This window comes from Kogia breviceps, chromosome 11 (assembly GCF_026419965.1).
Source record: "Kogia breviceps isolate mKogBre1 chromosome 11, mKogBre1 haplotype 1, whole genome shotgun sequence".
Taxonomy (NCBI): Eukaryota; Metazoa; Chordata; class Mammalia; order Artiodactyla; family Physeteridae; genus Kogia; species Kogia breviceps.
The window spans coordinates 24,730,793-24,750,545 of NC_081320.1; the positions used below are offsets into that span (position 1 = coordinate 24,730,793).

General features: G+C 43.1%; 2 protein-coding genes across 3 annotated transcripts in view; one reads left to right on the forward strand and one right to left on the reverse strand.

Moving 5' to 3' along the window:
- POLE4 (DNA polymerase epsilon 4, accessory subunit) overlaps positions 1–19,753 on the forward strand; it is a 195,256-nt gene that overhangs the window by 93,208 nt on the left and 82,295 nt on the right. The window lies entirely within an intron of this gene.
- The window catches only part of TACR1 (tachykinin receptor 1), a 259,672-nt gene continuing 248,924 nt past the window's right edge, over positions 9,006–19,753 (reverse strand). The window contains exons 4-5 of the mRNA XM_059079627.2: positions 13,743–13,939; positions 9,006–12,200 (exon numbers count right to left, since the gene is read on the reverse strand). Coding sequence (XP_058935610.1) covers positions 11,909–12,200; positions 13,743–13,939 — 489 coding nt within the window. The 3' untranslated portion in view covers positions 9,006–11,908. The remainder of the gene's footprint in view (positions 12,201–13,742; positions 13,940–19,753) is intronic.

Here is a 19,753-nt window from a genome sequence, read left to right on the forward strand (position 1 = left end):
AGTTCTTGCTTCTGCTGTCTGCCCTCTGGTGGAAGAGGCATCTAAGAGTCTTGTTCAAGTTTCCCGATGGGAGGGACTGGTGGTGGGTAGAGCTAACTGTTGCTCTGGTGGGCAGAGCTCAGTAAAACGTTAATCTGCTTGACTGCTGATGGGTGGGGCTGGGTTCCCTCCCTGTTGGTTGTTTGGCCAGAGGCAACCCAACACTGAAGCCTACCTGGGCTCTTTGGTGGGGCTAATGGCAGACTCTGGGAGGGCTCATGCCAAGGAGTACTTCCCAGAACTTCTGCTGCCAGTATCCTTGTCCCCACAGTGAGCCACAGCCCCCCCCCACCCCCTCCTCTGCAGGATACCTTCCAACACTAGCAGGTAGGTGTGGTTCAGTCTCCCCTGGGGTCACTGCTTCTTCCCCTGGGTCCCAATGTGCACACTACTTTGTGTGTGCGCTCCAAGAGTCGAGTCTTTGTTTCCCCCAGTCCTGTTGAAGTCCTGCAATCAAATACCACTAGCCTTCAAAATCTGATTCTCAAGGAATTCCTCCTCCCTTTGCTGGACCCTCAGGTTTGGAAGCCTGACGTGGGGCTCAACCTTCTCTGCAGTGGTGGACTTCTGTGGTATAAGTATTCTCTAGTCTGTGAGTCACTGACCCAGCAGTGATGGGATTTGATTTTACTCTGTGCCCCTCCTACCATCTCATTGTGACTTCTCCTTTGTCTTTGGATTGGGGGTATCTTTTTTGGTGAATTCCAGTGTGTTCCTGTCGATGATTGTCCAGCAACTAGTTATGATTCTGGTGTTCTCACAATAGGGAGTGAGAGCACGTCCTTCTACTCCACCATCTTGGTTCGTGTTTGTATGTTTTACAGATTTTTTCCTGTAATTGATATCTAGTCTCATAGCGTTATGGTCAGAAAAGTTACTTGATACAATTTCAATTTTCTTAAATTTACCAAGGCTTGATTTTCACTCAAGATATTATCTATCCTGGAGAATGTTCCATGAGCACTTGATAAGAATGTTTATTCTGTTGTTTTTGGATGGAATGTCCTATAAATATCAATTAAATCCATCTTGTTTAATGTAAAGCTTGTGTTTCCTTATTTATTTTCATTTTGGATGATCTGTCCATTGGTGAAGGTGAGGTGTTAAAATCCCCTACTATGATTATGTTACTGTTGATTTCCCTTTTTATGGCTGTTAATATTTGCCTTATGTATTGAGGTGCTCCTATGTTGGATGCATAAGTATTTACAATTGTTATATCTTCTTGGATTGATCCCTTGATCAATATGTAGTGTCTTTCTTTGTCTCTTGTGGTAGTCTTTGTTTTAAAGTCTATGTTGTCTGATATGAGAATTGCTACTCCACCTTATTTTGATTTCCATTTGCATGGAATATCTTTTTCCATTCCCTCACTTTCATTCTATATGTGTTCCTAGGTCTGAAGTGGGTTTCTTGTAGCCAGCATATATATGGGTCTTGTTTTTGTATCCATTCAGCCAGTCTATGTCCTTTGGTTGGAGCATTTAATCCCTTTACATTTAAGGTAATTATCCATATATATGTTCCTATTACCATTTTCTTAATTGTTTGGGGTTTGTTATTGTAGGTCTTTTCCTTCTCTTGGGTTTGCTGCCTAGAGAAGTTCCTTTAGCAATTGTTATAAAGCTTGTTTGGTGGTGCTGAGTTCTCTTAGCTTTTGCTTCTCTGTAAAGGTTTTTATTTCTCTGTCGAATCTGAACGATATCCTTGTTGGGTAGAGTAATCTTGGTTGTAGCTTTTTCTCCTTCATCACTTTAAATATGTCCTGCCACTCCCTTCTGACTTGCAGAGTTTCTGCTGAAGGATCAGCTCTTAACCTTATGGGGATTCCATTGTGTGTTATTTGTTGGTTTTCTCTTGGTGCTTTTAACATTTTTTCTTTGTATTTACTTTTTCATAGTTTGATTAATATGTGTTTTTGCATATTTCTCATAGGATTTATCCTGTATGGGATTCTGTGCTTCCTCAACTTGATTAACTATTTCCATTCCCATATTAGGGAAGTTTTCAACTATAATCTCCTCAAATATTTTCTCAGTCCCTTTCTTTTTCTCTTCTTCTTCTGGGACCCCTATCATTTGAATGTTGATGCATTTAATGTCCCAGAGGTCTCTGAGACTGTCCTCAATTCTTTTCATTCTTTTTTCTTTATTCTGCTCTGCAGTAGTTATTTCCAGTATTTTATATTCCAGGTCACTTATCCATTCTTCTGCCTCAGTTATTCTGCCATTGATGCTTTGAAGAGAATTTTAAATTTCATTTATTGTGTTGTTCACCACTGTTTGTTTGCTCTTTAGTTCTTCTAGGTCCTTGTTAAATGTTTCTTGTATTTTCTCCATTCTATTTCCAAGATTTTGGATCATGTTTACTATCATTATTCTGACTTATTTTTCAGGTAGACCGCCTATTAACTCTTCATTTGTTAGGTCTGGTTTTGATCTTGCTCATTCATCTGCTGTGTGTTTCTCTGTCTTCTCATTTTGCTTAACTTACTGTGTTTGGTATCTCCTTTCTACAGTCTGCAGGTTCATAGTTCCCGTTGTTTTTGGTGTCTGTCTCCAGTTGCTAAGGTTGGTTCAGTGGGTTGTGTAGTCTTCCTGGTTGAGGGGACTAGTGCCCGTGTTCTGGTGGATGAGGCTGGATCTTGTCTTTCTGGTGGGCAGGTCGACATCTGGTAGTGTGTTTTGGGGTGTCTGTGACCTTATTATCATTTTAGGCAGCCTCTCTGCTAATGGATGGTGTTGTGTTCCTGTCTTGCTACTTGTTTGGCATAGGGTTTCCAGCACTATAGCTTGTTGGTTGTTGAGTGCAGCTGGGTCTTGGCCCTGAGATGGAGATCTCTGGGAGATTTTCAACATTTGCTATTATGTGGAGCTTGGAGGTCTCTTGTGGACCAGTGACCTGAACTTGGCTCTCCCACCTCAGATGCACAGCACTCATGCCTGGCTGCAGCACCAAGAGCCTGTCATTGACACAGCTCAGAATAGAAGGGACAAAAAAAGAAAGCTGAAAGAAAGAAGAAGATAAAATAAAGTAAAATAAAATAAAGTTATTAAAATAAAAAATGATTATTAAAAAAATTTTTTTAAGTAGTAAAAACGAAAGAAAGAAGAGAGCAACCAAACCAAAAAACAAATCCACCAATGATAACAAGTGCTAAAAACTATACAAAAAAAAAACCCCAAAACAAAACAAAAAATGGACAGGCAGAACCCTAGGACAAATGGTAAAAGGAAAGCTATACAAACAAAATCACACACAGAAGCATACACTTCCACAGTCACAAAAAGAGAAAAGGGAAAATAATATATATATATATCGTTGATCCCAAAGTCCACCTCCTCAAGTTGGGATGATTCTTTGTCTATTCAGGTATTCCAGAGATGCAGGGTACATCAAGTTGATTGTGGAGATTTATTCCACTGCTCCCGAGGCTGCTGGGAGAAATTTCCCTTTCTCTTCTTTATTCGCACAGCTCCTGGGATTCCGCTTTGGATTTGGCCCCACACCTGCGTGTAGGTTGCCTGAGGACGTTTATTCTTTGCTCAGACAGGACAGGGTTAAAGGAGCGGCTGATTAGTGGGCTCTGGCTCACTCAGGCTGGGGGGATGGGGTGGTATGGAATGCAGGGCCAACCTGTGGTGGCAGAGGCAGGCGAGACATTGCACGAGCCTGAGGCATGCCATGTGTTCTCCCGGGGAAGTTGTTCCTGGATCACGGGACCCTGGCAGTGGCGGGCTGCACAGGCTCCCAGCAGGGGAGGTATGGATAGTGACCTGTGCTTTCACACAGGTTTCTTGGTGGCTACAGCAGCAACCTTAGCGTCTCATGACTGTCTCTGGGGTCTGCGCTGATAGCCGCAGCTCGCGACCATCTCTGGAGCTCCTTTAAGCGGTGCTCTTAATCCCCTCTCTTCGCGCACCAGGAAACGATGAGGCAAGAAAAAGTCTCTTGCCTCTTTGGCAGCTCCAAAGTTTTTCCTGCACTCCCTCCCAGCTAGCCGTGGTTCACTAGCCCCTTCAGGCTGTGTTCATGCCACCAACCCCAGTCCTCTCCCTGGGATCCAACCTCTGAAGCCCAAGCCTCAGCTCCCAGCCACAACCCGTCCCGGTGTGTGATCAGACAAGGTTCCTGGGCTGGTGAGTGCTGGCTGGCATCGATCCTCTGTGCGGGAATCTCTCTGCTTTGCCCTCTGCACCCCTGTTGCTGCACTCTCTTCCGTGGCTCTGAAACTTCCCTCCTCCGCCATCTGCAGTCTCTTCCCAGAAAGGGGCTTCCTAGTGTATGGAAACCTTTCCTCCTTCACAGCTCCCTCCCACTCGTGCAGGTCCCGTACTTATTCTTTGTCTCTGTTTTTTCTTTTGCCCTACCCAGGCACGTGGGGAGTTTCTTGCTTGAGGGGAGGTCTGAGGTCTTCTGCCAGTGTTCATTAGGTGTTCTGTAGGAATTCTTCCCCATGTAGATGTATTTCTGATGTATTTGTGGGGAGGAAGGTGATCTCCACATCTTACTCTTCCGCCATCTTGAAGTTCCTCCCCCAAGCTTGTTATTTTTTAAAGAGAGGGGTTGCATGGTATCTCTGAGTGGGCTGCTGAGATGCCATGTCACCTACTCTGCTTATCCGTGTGGTCATAGCTCTCCACTGTTCTTCACTCCCATTATGACAACTCCCACTGGAACATTAGGATCAACACAAGGGTATTCCAGAGTTGGCAGAATGCCCACCATGGTTAGGGATGTTGGATCTTCAGATCAGAGAGGAGAGAAGGATAATGACATGAGGAGTCCATGGTGGAGACCCATGATTGGCTCCCATAATCAGATTGGGAGCTCCTCTGATGGGAACAGAGATGATTGTATGTATGATGAGTACAATTGTATGAGAAGTCCCCATTTTCATGTCTACATATTCTAATGTGTGTCTTCTTTCTTCGAATCTATAACTCAAACACCCAGGCACAGGAAAGTCATGCTCATGGCATTGGCTCCTGGGACACATTAAAGTGACATCGCCACCTGCTGGCAGAGGGCATTTGGCTTTAATGTTGGGTATTTCATTCATTTCAATCCGTAACCTGTGCCTTTTTATAGAGTCCTACAGAGGGCAGCCAAAAGCAGTCCTGTGGTCCAAAGGTGGAATCTGGAGAGAGGTGAGGGTAGAGGTAGTAGAGGTCAGATTCAGGTGAGACTACTGAGGGACTGCCTTTTGATTTGGGAGGATTTAAACTCCACAATAAACCCAATTGAAAAATCAACAATTGAAAGAGGGTTAAAGAATTTGGAACTTCACAGCCTAAAAAAAATAAGGTTGTCCATCTGATATGAGAAAACTTAGGAGTTTGTGGAAGTCAGTCAGTGAGACTGGAAAACATTTTCTGTGAGTGATTGTTTATGCATTGCCACTGAGGAAAATATTGGGCTTAAGATTTTGTTGTCTTTCGACAACATTTGGTGTGGTAAATCATCAAGAGTTCTTTCCAGCATCTCTACTTTGACATTCCTCCCACTGGACTGTGGTGAACCTCTGTCTACCCCTCTGGACTGTAAGTTTTTTGAGGGCAGGGACCATGTGCTATTGAAATTTATACTTCCAACCCCCCACAGAGTGGGGGTTTGCTACATCATGGCAAATCTTCAGTGGATGAAGTTGAATTATCAGCTATCAAGTCCTTATAGGTATAAAATAGGCAGAAAAGTGCTGCCTTTCTTTTTGAGATAGTGTTTGGGCTGTCCCCAAATTTCTGAGGTTAACCCAGAATCATGTTCATAATCATCCGTAACAGCATCTTTTTGACTATCTGGACCAGCCCAGGTGGCTGCCATGTTTCAGGAATAGTTATTGTCCCGTAGGACACTTCTGCCAAAACAGGTACTCCTCCAGGCGGTGGTTATGGAACAAGAGGGCAATGGACAAGGGTCAATGAGTCAGAGAAGGGCAGAGGAGCATAGCCAAATCCAGAATGAGCTTTCTGGGCAGTGAGCATGCATTGCCTGGCCTCTTCATGCACTAACATTCATCTTTAAATTCATGTATTGGCATGGTTAGGAGATGACAGCACTGGAACCTGGCATCCCTCTGGAGTCTGCTGTTCTCCCAGCCCAGCCTAGTGGCTGGATCTCTTTCTTCAGCTGCTTCTTTTGAGCGTTGGCACTAATTCAGGAGTCCTGCTCTGAAAGTCCTCTTAATTTCAGAAAATGGGTGAGTGGGAGGTGAGGTTAGGGGGTGAAAGAAAAGAGTGGGTGAGTGGGTACATGAAGTGGGCAAGAGGGTACTTGAGATAGGAAAAGAGAATTTGTTAGGGATGGTGGGTTTTCACTATTACACCAAATACGCTCTTTATTAAAATGTGTACTAAGAAGGCATCCAGAGTAGTGGGATTAAAACCTAGAGATTTCAGCAGGGAGTATGTTAGGAGGAGAGGGTTTCTAGGGATGAAAATAATGTTGGACTAAAGAGTGGAGTACAAAAGGATACTGGACATAAAAAGAAGAGGAAAGAGACAAAGGACAAGTGAACACAATGCAGAGGACTTGGGTTTGAATCTGTCTGTGTAAAAATCTCTGAAGCTCGTGAAATAGATGCTGCTAACATGCCAGCAGACAGTGGCAAGGCAAGGGCAGCATCCCCAGTGGGGCTCAATGTCATTGCTCATACACTTTGTTACTTGTTTCTAATTAGCAGCTTTTTCTCCTTGCTAGCTGCACTGCTTGAGAAAGAAGCCAGAACCAAAGGTTGAATTTTATGTTGAATTTGGTGTTCATGAGATGTGCCCTTCCATGCCTCATTCCACTTCCTCCCTGTTTTCCTAACTGGTAAAGATAAATGAGTGTGTCTCAGAACACTGCCTGTGGAGTTCAGGAAAGCATTTTCTGCAGTCAAGTGCTCCTTTCACTTTTGAAGATGGAGAGGAACGCTCTTGGTGTGTCCCTACCTCTCCTGCCTCTGTTTGAGGCCTTAACTGAAACCCCCTCTTGAGTTCCAGAGCTGAGGAAATCCATTTACTCATGAAAAGAATCTGAGGCAGCTATGCAGGGAGAATTATCAAAACCAGACTGGTTCCTAAAGGTAAGCACGTTCAGCGCGTATGAAGTCACATGTGCCTACACAGGACTAAATGAAAACGTGCTTGCATTTCCACAAGAATGTCAATACTCCACAGCTGATATTATTTGTTGACCTGTTACTAAGGTTAGTCTTCCTTCAGCTAACAAATATTCATCTTTCCATGGAAGAGTGAGCACACTCCTTAATCATGAATTTGGTGTTTTTACTGCCACAAACATCAAGGATGTTCTACAGCTTTAACACATCTGGGCACCTGAGGTGAATTATGATTTTGTTCCAAAGTTGTTTCAAGTTTCATGGCAGCCACTCTGATTCTCCCAGGGCTCACCTACCTCTCAGTGTGCTATGAAGGCCTCAGGACTCCTCACCCCTCTCCCATAAACAATTTATTTTCTCTCCTTCTCTAGAGAGTGGAGGATGAATGATTTCTTCTGAGAAGGTTCAGGTTTTGCACCCTTTATTTTACACACACACACACACACACACACACACACACACACACACACACACAGTGTTTTACATATGATTTGTGGAGACCTTGAAGGGAAGTTGTGGATTTCTTGAAGCTTATCCAGGCACCTCAATGTAAGATGCCTTAGTTTAAACAGAAACATCTTTATTATTTGTTTCTGATACTCATCGTGTTGCCAAGCTATCTAGATTCTCCTCAAAACTCCCTCTTTTAATGCAGACATAGAGAATGGGCTTGAGGACACGGGGAGGGGGAAGCTGGGACGAAGTGAGAGTGGCAAGGACATATATACACTACCAAATTGTAAAATAGATAGCTAGTGGGAAGCAGCCGCATAGCACAGGGAGATCAGCTCAGTGCTTTGTGACCACCTAGAGGGATGGGTTAGGGAGGATGGGAGGGAGATATGGGGATATATGTATATGTATAGCTGATTCACTTTGTTATAAAGCAGAAACTAACACACGATTGTAAAGCAATTATACTCCAATAAAGATGTTAAAAAAAACCCCACTAAACTCCCTCTTATAAAGGCTTTACAATCTTTGTCATCGCAAGTTTGCTGACAGCTGCTCATCACTCTTTTGAGGATGCATGACTGAGTAGTGAGGTGGTACAGGGTGGCCCCTACTTTCTGGGCTTCCGTTCAGGTTGTCCGGGCTTACAGAGATTAACCATTGTAGTTTCTAATACTGCTAAGGGTTTCCTGATATGTGTTTTCAAACAGAGGGGGCTGGACCAAAGCTCTGGTGGCAGCTGTGGAAGTGATGGTACAGATCTCCCTTCAGGAGAGGCCCGGCAGTGGGCGTGCCATCAGCTGCCTCCCTCCAGCTGCTGTGATTTCAGGGACCACCATAGTGTTCAAGAGCAGACCACCCTCTCCCCAGAGAGCTCCCAGTCAGTGACCCAGCATTTTGAGGGTACCAGACCTGGCCATTTCTGCCCGCTGGGGTTTTTCTCTGGGCACCCTTTGCACACTGGTGGGCAAGCTGAGACTTTCTCAGGGCTGCTCCTCATATGGAAGTTCCTCCTGCCCAGTCTTCCCCTCCCCCTTTTTTCACAGGTGTGAGATCTGCATATTGGTCTCAAGGCCTCCCCTGCTTACCTTCCTCAACCCTTGTCTTTCCCAAGTGTTCCCTCAATAAATCTCTTGCACTTCTGACTCTGTCTTGGTGTCTGCTTCTAGGAGGACCTGAATTGACACAGCTCTACTCATAGGTGACACTGTTGGTCACTTCATACAATCCCATATTACCTTCCCAGATCCCCATCTGGAAACAGTTCCCTCATCTTGCCAACCCATTTTATCACAGAGTTAGGAGTTTTCTGGGTGTTGGGTTCCATTCTTTGGTCTATGCAATTTATTAAGATTCATAGTACCACCCCATTCAGCGTCTTAGTTTCCCTGGAGATGAGACAGAGGCATGATACAGTTAAAAACATACTTTATTTCTGTATGGAGATTCTTTCCATGATCTCAGGTTGGAAAACAGAAACTTCAAGAACTACCCCTCTCCACTTACATGATTCTTCCTGAAACCAGGTCAATAAGGTTAGCTCCCAATCCCCTTTTCCAAGGATTCCACTCAGTTCTTTCAAGAGAAGGGACATTCCATTATGCCTTAGCACTCCAGTGGGAGGTGAGGAAGACAAGAAGCCCTATCCTTTAGTTCTTGCCATATAGTGTCCCTCCCCAACCCTCAGTTGCTATGGTAGTACTGTGAGTCCATTATATACATCAGCTTCTCTCTGTGAAAGAATGAGGAGGAATCAGCACAATACAAGTAGCTCATTGGCAGCAACTGGATCGCACATTTTGGAAGTAACATAACAGTGACAGCTCCATGATGCCTTATATTCTATTACTACTGAACAGAATATCAAGGAAAAACACTTAGGAGATAAACACAGAATGACCGATTTCTATAAGAATGAGACCAATGCACAGTACAGATCATGGTGTTTCTCACACATGGGAGGAGACAACAATTTTATAAGTTAAATGGATGTTGGAGACTGGGTCAGAGGAAGGCTTGCTGGGCTCTCTCAGAGGAAATGTTCTGCCATATTTGAAACTGTCCACTCCTATTATGTGCAATGATTATGCTGTCCAAACGCATCCCTTCAGTTTCCTTGGATTATCCCAGAGAGCTCTCATTGCAAAAGGCTATCTTAAGGTCTTTGGCCTGATTACCCATGTTGAATGTGGGTCTTTAGAATCCTGTGGAATATCTTCTTCTCAACTTCCTCCATGCCTTCTGGTCAGCCTTAGACCCACTAAGACTGATGAGTTAACAATGGCCTGTCAGTAGGCTCCTCAAGAACAGAAGGAGCTGTGTGTCCCCAGCTCAGGGCCAAGTCCAGAGCAAGTGCTCAATAATCCTTGTTAAATTCAACTCTAACCGCTTCCATAGAGGGGATGTCCCCTACTCATTAACACTTTCTTCTTAGGTACTTCTCATAATCATGCAAGTTCTTTACATCCCTCTGAAGTGAATAATCCATACATGGCATGATTCTTTATCAGAATTAAGAATAATGCTTTGGGCACTGACCTTTTTTGCCCCTAAATTATGTGTTCCATTCATATATTTGCACTGAGTTGGTTTTCTTAGTTTATTTAATCCTTCTCATGCTGCTTTGGAGGATATGACTGTCAGGTCTTTCTGGCTTATACTGTAGCTATATAGCTTCTTCCTGGCCTGTCAATGCCCTGGTAGGGTTAGGGCCAGCACAGCTGGTAAAGGCTGTAAACCCTATGTGGAGCACGGTTCTCCCTCAACATGATGGGTGCAGAATATATGCATGCATTCTTCAAACCACGAAGAAGGCATTTATGGTAGTTACATGAGGTTTCTGCTTTCAGCCACATCTGGACAAAGCACAGATCTGGGAGACAGAAAGAAACTGCACACTCACCTGCTGTAACCCCCAAACTGTGTCAGGACATGAAGCTTTAAATTCATGACTCTCTGTCAACTGACTCTTCTGTAGGGTTGATTGATCATCCCACCTGTTTTAGACAGGGAGCCAGCAAAGCTGGTGGCAGGAAGAGGAGATTCAGAGAGTCTAAAGGGAAGATGAAAGGTGGCCTCTTCCCACAAGTGTTGTTGCAGGGTGCAGCCTCCTCAGTCACTGGGCATCTGAACTCATGCCTTATGCTAGTATAAAGCTAAAAATCTAGGTGAGTGCCCCTGCCCTAAGATACCCAAAAGGCCAGAGCAGGGAGCCTACATGTTTTTCTTCCCTGGTGGCATTCTCCAGCTGGGAGACTTAGCCTGTTAAAGCCTGATAGAGAGATGTAGGATTTGACACGAAATCATCTGCTCTGTCAAAGGCCAAAACCTTCAGGAGAAGGAAAGTGCTCACAGTTTTAGGATAAATCAGAGAATGTCATATGTGGATACTGATACATGGTCTTAGCAATTGCTACATCTCTAGCAGCTAGGTGTTAATTCACTGGACTTACTGCTTCTATTCTTCCTGAGACTACAAATTTTTCGTTGAACAACAACAAAAAAGACTCATATAGTCACTGAACCAATGAATGTTAAAATTCAGAAGGACACCTAGATGATGTAGTTTAGCTCATAGTTTTACAAATAAGGAAAGAGAGGATCAGATAGATTAAGTATTGCACAGTTCTCCTGAGTCTTGGTTCATAACAGACATTAGCTAGTATCAGTGGACATATTCTATCTGCACTGATTGCTCAGGACACTCACTGGGGACATAATGCAGATAAACTTGAGGCTCTCAATCCCATGATGCACTGAGATATTGAGATGCTAAAAAGGGGCAGAAGTATGCCTTCTTTTCATGGGTCCTTACATCTTTCATTCAGATTTTATGTGGTTCCTCATTTTGTTCACATTATCAAGCAGAGGCTGATGCAGTATGAGCCACCAGCTAAAGGAAAATAATCTAAGCAAGACTGAGAACACCTTTATTGAAATAAGACAGCAGATCTAGGCAAACAGATCAGTTGGATCTGTTGCTGCATTGCAGGAATTACCCTGAACTGAGTGCCAGCATGCAATTAAAGTTAATTCTAGAATCTTGGAATGGATTGTAGAGAAAATCGAGTCTAACCTTCCCATTGTACAGGCTCAGAGAAGTTTGATGATTTGTTTTGGGTCACATAGCATGTGGGTGGAAAAGACATGGATGCAGGTTTTTGACTCCAGAATGGAATATTTTTCCTAAACTATTCTGACCCTTTCACAAGCCACAAGAGTGTTTCTTATGGTCTCTATATTGAGGATTTATCCATGCATGAAATGAAGCAAGACAAAGACAAAGGTGACTGTGCCTACTGAAGGCCCCGTAGTCTAGGAGAGCATGTTGGAGTAGAAGCTGTAGTTCTCCATCATGGTCTTAGAGTCGCTGTGAGAGGAGTCATTGGAGGTCTTGTCCAGGGATGAGGGCATGGCCTTGGGGCCTTCCTCCAGGTCTTCCTCATGGGCCCCCACCACTGTGGAGACAGTGGTCTCCAGGCGGCTGACTTTATACACACTGCCCTGCGTCTGGAGGTACCTAGTGGATTTCATTTCGAGCCCCTCATAGTCACCAGCACTGATGAAAGGGCAGCACCGAAAGGCATGCTTGAAGCCCAGACGGAACCTGAAGAGAGATTGGAAGGAGAGGTAATCCTTGAGTATGGCCTACTTTCAGAGGGTGTTCCCGTCATTGCGGTAGCTCTTTAACACGTGGACATACCCAAATGAGACACTGTATTTTTATTATTTTTGATTAATTGACAGCTGAAGATGCTAAGGGCAAAAAGATTCAAAGGTCAATGATCAAGATCAAATCCAGGACTAGAACCCAAGTTCATGTGAAATGCATGTCTGTACTTAGGGTGGCTGTTGAAATATGCTGCCTCCACTGGTTCAGGGTCAGCTGATTTTGGGTCAGTTCAACATCAGTAAAAACATTCACCAAATGTTTACTATATGCACAATACTGTGTCAAGACTCAGTCCATTCCTTCAAGTAGCCCACTGACTTTCTGCCAATCATGTCCCTTCAGAATCAGCTTTTGAGAGATTAAACCTAGAAATATTTAGGTATGTTGTGAGGCTCCTAGAAGGAAGATAAATCCATGAGTTAGACAAACAAGACCATTTGGACAAGTCCCAGGGAATATCTGTCCCCAAATTCATAGCACCTGAGCATCTCATTCAGGGAAGGCATGTTATAGGCTGATAACTGTTGGCTATAAATGTGACAAGCCTTTTTTCCCTCCCCCTCCTTCTCCTTCCTCCTTTTTCACAGAGGCTGAGGTGGTGCTCCAGATGAGTGAGCTGCCACCATGGCATACCAGCTGCCTCTTGGGGACTCTGCACACAGTGGTGAATTCCCTATTGCTGAACACCATTCTAGATGGCTCTCCCTTCTCTTACTTGTCTGAGGTTGGCTTCCACTTCAGGGAAGACTCTCCTGGCCCCCGTGGCCAAGTAAAGGCAGAATCAGGCCTTTGAGGCTCTGACTTCTTTTTTCTTATCCTGTCCTGCTGGAATTGCTGGAAGAAACTGGACAAAGCTTCCTAGATTTTGTGATGGGATGGGAAGAAGAAAATGAGAGACCAGAGAAGGGTAAAGATGCCATGTGTTGGATAATTATTCTAGTGGCATCAATCTCTCTCCTCTCTTGTTTTCTCTCAGTCTCTCTCTCACTATCACTCTCTGACTCATTCACTCTCTGACTCTCTCTCTCATTCTCTTTCTCTCTGTCTGCATGGACAACCCTCTGTGCATGGAATCCATAGAGCAGATCGAGCAATTTATGAACTTGATCCAGCTTGCAACCGGCTTTATATGTATTAATCACAGAGGTTTTTTTTTTAAATCTGCCTCTGCACCCCACACTCTACTACTGACTTAGTAACGAGTGTTTAAAAGTCAGAAGATTTCACATAAAAATATGGATTTCTGGTTCATCTTGGAAAAGAAAAAAAGTCTCCTCAGGGCTCATATTCCTGCATGGTGACAAGAAAACCATTTGTCTTTGTAGTCCCCAAGTGGCCAACCTAAATGAGGAAAGCCAGCTGTGAGACAAGAGGGAGTGCCTTGTAAAGACTACAGAGAACAAATCGTCACATGGATTGAACAGTGTGATGATTAGTTTCTTGTCCTGGAGAGAGTATGGGGGATGGGGTTCTTACCTGTCATTGAGGCAGCAGTAGATGATGGGGTTGTACATTGTAGAGCTCATGGCCAGCCACATGATGGCCAGGTAAACCTGCTGAATAAACTTCTCCAGGTAGAGATCAGGGTTGATGTAAGGCAGGAGGAAGAAGATGTGGAAGGGCAGCCAGCAGATGGCAAACGTGCATACAACAACAATCATCATCTTAACCACCTGGCAAGAGGGTGAGACAGGTGAGACTACCAGCACATCCTCCCTTTTTCATGGTTATTTTCTCTCTTATCCTGCCCCCTGACTGTGCAGTGTGATATGGAGTGTAAAGTAATTATAATAATACCTTTCAAGGTGGAGAAAGTACCATCTATATGTGGTACCAAAGGACTTTGGTTATGTCAGTGATTCTCAAGGGTGGACTCAGGACCAGCAACATAACCATAACTTGAGTACTTGTCAGAAATGCAAATTCATGGACCCCATTCCAGGCTAACTGAATCAGAAACTTTGAGTGTGGGACCCAGAATTCAGACTTTGACAAGCCCTTCTGATTATTCTGATGTGCACTCATGTTTGAGAACTACTGTGTTATACCATACTTCTGGGCAATGACTGGAGAAGACAAGGGAGACCAGATTAATGAGCACAGGGGAATGGGTGTTCAGGAGGAAAAGACCCAGGAATGGGGAGGAAGCAGCAGAGGGAAAAGGGCCATGAGCCAGAGCAAGCTTCTAGGTTTGAAGACTCAGGGGAAGGGAAAGAGAAGGGGTGGGATTTGGACAGCTGCAGTAAGGGAGTGTCAGATGTTTAAAGGGGATATTAATAAAATGGCTTTATGAATACTGGGTGATATAACCCATTCCTTTTTATTTCCAAGAAACCTTCAGAGAAAAAATGACCTAAGAGAGGTGTGACAAAGATAGTGGAGTAGGAAGACACTGAGCTCACCTCCTCCCATGGGCACACGAACTAGTTACAGATCAACTATCAATGAGAACTACCTGAAGACTAGCAGAAAAGATTTTCTTGAACTAAAGATATAAATAAGGAATCACAATGAGATGGATAGGAGCGGCAGAGATGCAGCATAGTCAAGACCCATACCCCTGGGGAGGTCACCCACAAATGAAAGGATGATCACAATTGCAGAGGTCCTCCCCAACGAGCAAGAGGTCTGAGCCCCACATCAGGTTCCCCAGCTAGGGCGTCCTGCACTGGGAAGACAAACCCTCAGAATCTCTTGCTTTGAAGGCCAGCAGGGCTTGCACACAGGAGGGCTAGAGAGCTGTAGGAAACAGAGATTCTGTTCTTAAAGAGTGCACAAAAAATCTCACATGCTCTGAGTCCCAGCACAGAGGCAGTGATCTGAGAGGATCCTGAGCCAGACCCACTTGCTGACCTTGAAGAGCCTCCCAGAGAAGAAGGAGGAAATTGGGACCATCCCTGGGGACAAAAACACCAGTGGCAGCCATTTTTGGGAGCTCATTCTATGATGAGAACACTGGTTTTGGCAAATGCCATTTTGGAGTTCTTCTTCTAGCCTATTAGCTCTGGGAGGTTACCCACCCAACAGTGGGCTGGTACCACCCCAGGGCCCTCATAGACCCACAGCCAGCTGCCCCAGGACCTGGCCCTGTGCACCCGTGGGCCAGCAGTCACAAGGCAGGGTCGGCAGTGAACTGGGCTGGGGGCCAGCCTCACCTACCAGCATGCCCACAGTAGTCAGTCCCACCACAACAGAAGGGCCCACACAGCACACATAGGGGGCACCCCTAGAGCATATAGCTCTGTTGATTAGAGGAGAGTGTGCTGCTGGGCCCCACAGGACAGCTCCAACACAAGGCCACTTCTCCAAGATCAGAACATGTAACCAACTTACCTAATGCATAGAAATAAGCACAGAGAAATTAATACACACAATTTGACGAGACAGAAGAATATATTCTTAACAAAGGCACAATACAAAACCTCAGAAAAAGAACTAAATGAGGTGGAGATAAGCAATCTACTTGAAAAAGATTTCAAAGTAATGATAATAAATATGTTCAATGAACTTGAGAGAAGAATGGATAAACACAATGAGAATTTAAATAAAATTAGAAAATATAAAGAAGAACCAAACAGAGCTGAAGGATATAATAACTGAAATAAAAAATTCACAGAAGGAATCAACAATGGATTAGGTGATACAGAGGAGTGGATCAGCAAACTGGAAGACACCCAAGCTGAACAAAAAATTTAAAAAGAAAATAATTAACAAAAAATGAGTGTAGTCTAAGAGACCTCTGGGACAACCAAAGTGTACAAATATTTGCATAATAGGGGTCCAAGAGGATAAGAGAGAGAGAAAGCATCAAAGAACTTATTTGAAGGAATAATAGCTGAAAAGTTCCCCAATCTGGGAAAGGAAACAGACATCCATATCCAAGAAGCACAAAAGTCCCAAACAAGATGAACCCAAAGCAGTCCACACCAATACACATTATATTAATATGGCATATATTAAAGATATAGAGAGAATATTAAGAGCAGCAAGAGGAAACAAATAGTTACCTACATGGGAACTCCCATAAGACTGTCAGCTGACTTTTCAATAGAAATTTTGGAGACCAGAAGAGAGTGTCACCATATATTCAAAGTGATGAAAGGATAAAACATGCAACCAAGAATACTCTATCTGGTAAGGCTATCATTCAGATTTGAAGGAGAGATAAAAATTTTAAGACAAGCAACATCTAAAAGAATTCAGCACCACTAAACTGGCTTAATGAGAAATGTTAAAGGGACTTCTCTAAGGGGAAAAGAAAAGACCACAACCAGAAATATGAAAATTATGGAGGAAAAATCTCATTGGTTAAAGCAAACATACAATAAAGATAGTAGATCAACCACTTATAAAGCTAGTATGAAGATTAAAAACAAAAGTAGTAAAATCATCTATATCCACAATAAGTAGTTAAGGGATACACAAAACAAAAATATGTAAAATATGATGTCAAAAATATTAAATATGGAGGGGGGCAAATAAAAATGAAGGGTGGTTAGAATGTGTACAGACTTAAGTGGTCACCAACTTAAAAACAATCACATGTGGGACTTCCCTTTGGTGCAGTGGTTAAGAATCTGCCTGCCAATGTGGGGGACACAGGTTCGAGCACTTGTCTGGGAAGATCCCACATGCCACAGAGCCCATGCACCACAACTACTGAGCCTGCACTCTAGAGCCTGTGAGCCACAACTACTGAGTTCACATGCCACAACTACTGAAGCCTGTGCACCCAGAGCCTATGCTCCACAACGAGAGAAGCCACCACAGTGAGAAGCCCTCCCACTGCAACAAACAGTAGCCCCCACAACCCACAACTAGAGAAAGTCTGCATGTAGCAACAAAGACCCAACGCAGCCAAAAAAAAAAAATCACGTGTGTGTGTGTGTGTGTGTATATATATATATAGTTTGCTATATATAAACCTCATGGTAATCACAAACCAAAGAAATCTCTAATAGATACACATGAAAAAAGAGAAAGGAATCCAAACATAACATTAAGGCAGACATTAAACCACAAGGGAAGAGAGCAAAAAAGCTAAGAAAAAAGAACTATACAAACAATGAGAAAACAACAAAATGGCAATAAGTACATTACAGACCAATATAACTGATGAACATGGATGCAAAATCCTCAACAAAATATTAGCAAACAGAATTCAACAATACATTAAAATGATCATACACTATGATTGAGTGGAATTTATGCCTGGGATGCAAGGATGTTTCAACATCAGCAAATTAGTCAATGTGTTACATCACACTAACAAATTGAAGAATAAAAATCATATGACCATTTTCATAGATGCAGAAAAAACTTTTGACAAAATTCAGTATCTTTTAATGATAAAAACTCTCAACAAACTGGGTATAGAGGTAACATACCTCAACATACAAAGGCCATATGTGACAAACCCACAGCTAACATCAAACTCAGTGATGAAAAGGTGAAAGCATTTCCTCTAAGATCATGAACAAGAAATGGTTGCCCACTCACACCCCTTTTATTCATGTAGTATTGGGAGTTCTACTCAAAGCAATCAGACAAGAAAAAGAAATAAAAGATATCCAAATTAGAAAAGAAGTCAAACTGTCACAGTTTGCAGATGACAGGATACTATACATTGAATATCCTAAAGAACCATTAGAACCAATTAGAACTAAGAAACAAATTCAATAAAATTTCAGGATACAAAATTAATATACAGGGGAACCCAGCCTGAGGAGCAGGGGTGGGAGCTCCGAGACTAGGGTGGTGTGAAAGCTGTGTGTATTAAAGGCTCTTGGTGCTCCAGCCAGGTGTCAGGGCTGCACTTCTGAGGTAGGAGAAGCAACATCAGGACACTAGTCCAAAAGAGAGCTCCCAGCTCCACATAATATCAAACAGTGAAAATCTCCAGAGATCTCCATCTCAACACCAAGACCCAGCTTCACTCAATGACCAGCAAGCTACAGTGCTGGACACCCTATGGCAAACAACTAGCAAGACAGGAAAACAGCCCCATCCATTAGGAGAGAGGCTGCCCCAAATGATAATAAGGCTACAGACTCCACAAAACACACCACCAGATGTGGACCTGCCCAACAGAAAGAAAAGATCCAGCCTGATCCACCAGAACACAGGCACTAGTCCCCTCAACCAGGAAACCTACTCAACCCACTGAACCAACCTTAGCCACTTGAGACAGACACCAAAAACAATGGGAACTATGAACTTGCTGCCTGTGAAAAGGAGATCCCAAACACAGTAAGATAAGCAAAATGAAAACAGAAAAACACACAGCAGATGAAGAAGCAAGGTAAAAACCCACCAGACCTAACAAATGAAGAGGAAATAGGCACTCTACCTGAAAAAGAATTCAGAATAATTATAGTAAAGATGATCCAAAATCTTGGAAATAGAATAGAGAAAATGCAGGAAACATTTAACAAGGACCTAGAAGAACTAAAGAGGAAGCAAGCAATGATGAAAAACACAATAAATGAAATTAAAAATACTCTAGATGGGATCAATAGCAGAATAACTGAGGCAGAAGAACGGATAAGTGACCTTGAAGATAAAATAGTGGAAATAACGACTGCAGAGCAGAAGAAAGAAAAAAGAATGAAAAGAACTGAGGACAGTCTCAGAGACCTCTGGGACAACATTAAATGCACCAACATTCGAATCATAGGGGTCCCAGAAGAAGAAGAGAAAAAGAAAGGGACTGAGAAAATATTTGAAGAGATTATAGTTGAAAACTTCCCTAATATAGGAAAGGAAATAGTCAATCAAGTCCAGGAAGCACAGAGAGTCCCATACAGGATAAACCCAAGTATAAACATGCCAAGACACATAATAATCAAACTGTCAAAAAATTAAATACAAAGAAAATATATTAAAAGCAGCAAGGGAAAAACAACAAATAACACACAAGGGAATCCCCATAAGGTTAACAGCTGATCTTTCAGCAGAAACTCTGCAAGCCAGGAGGGAGTGGAAGGACATATTAAAAGTGATGAAGGAAAAAAACCTACAACCAAGATTACTCTACCCAGCAAGGATCTCATTCAGCTTTGAGGGAGAAATTAAAACCTTGACAGAAAAGCAAAAGCTGAGGGAGTTCAGCACCACCAAACCAGCTTTACAACAAATGCTAAAGGAACTTCTCTAGGCAAGAAACACAAGAGAAGGAAAAGACCTACAAGAACAAACCTGAAACAATTAAGTAAATGGTAATAGGAACAAACATATCGGTAATTATGTTAAAAGTAAATGGATTAAATGCTCCCACCAAAAGACACAGACTGGCTGAATGGATACAAAAAAAAGACCCTTATATATGCTGTCTACAAGAGACCCACTTCAGACCTAGGGACACATACACATTGAAAGTGAGGGAATGGAAAAAGATATTCCATGCAAATGGAAATCAGAAGTAAGCTGGAGTAGCTACTCTCATATCAGACAAAATTGACTTTAAAATAAAGACTATTACAAGAGAC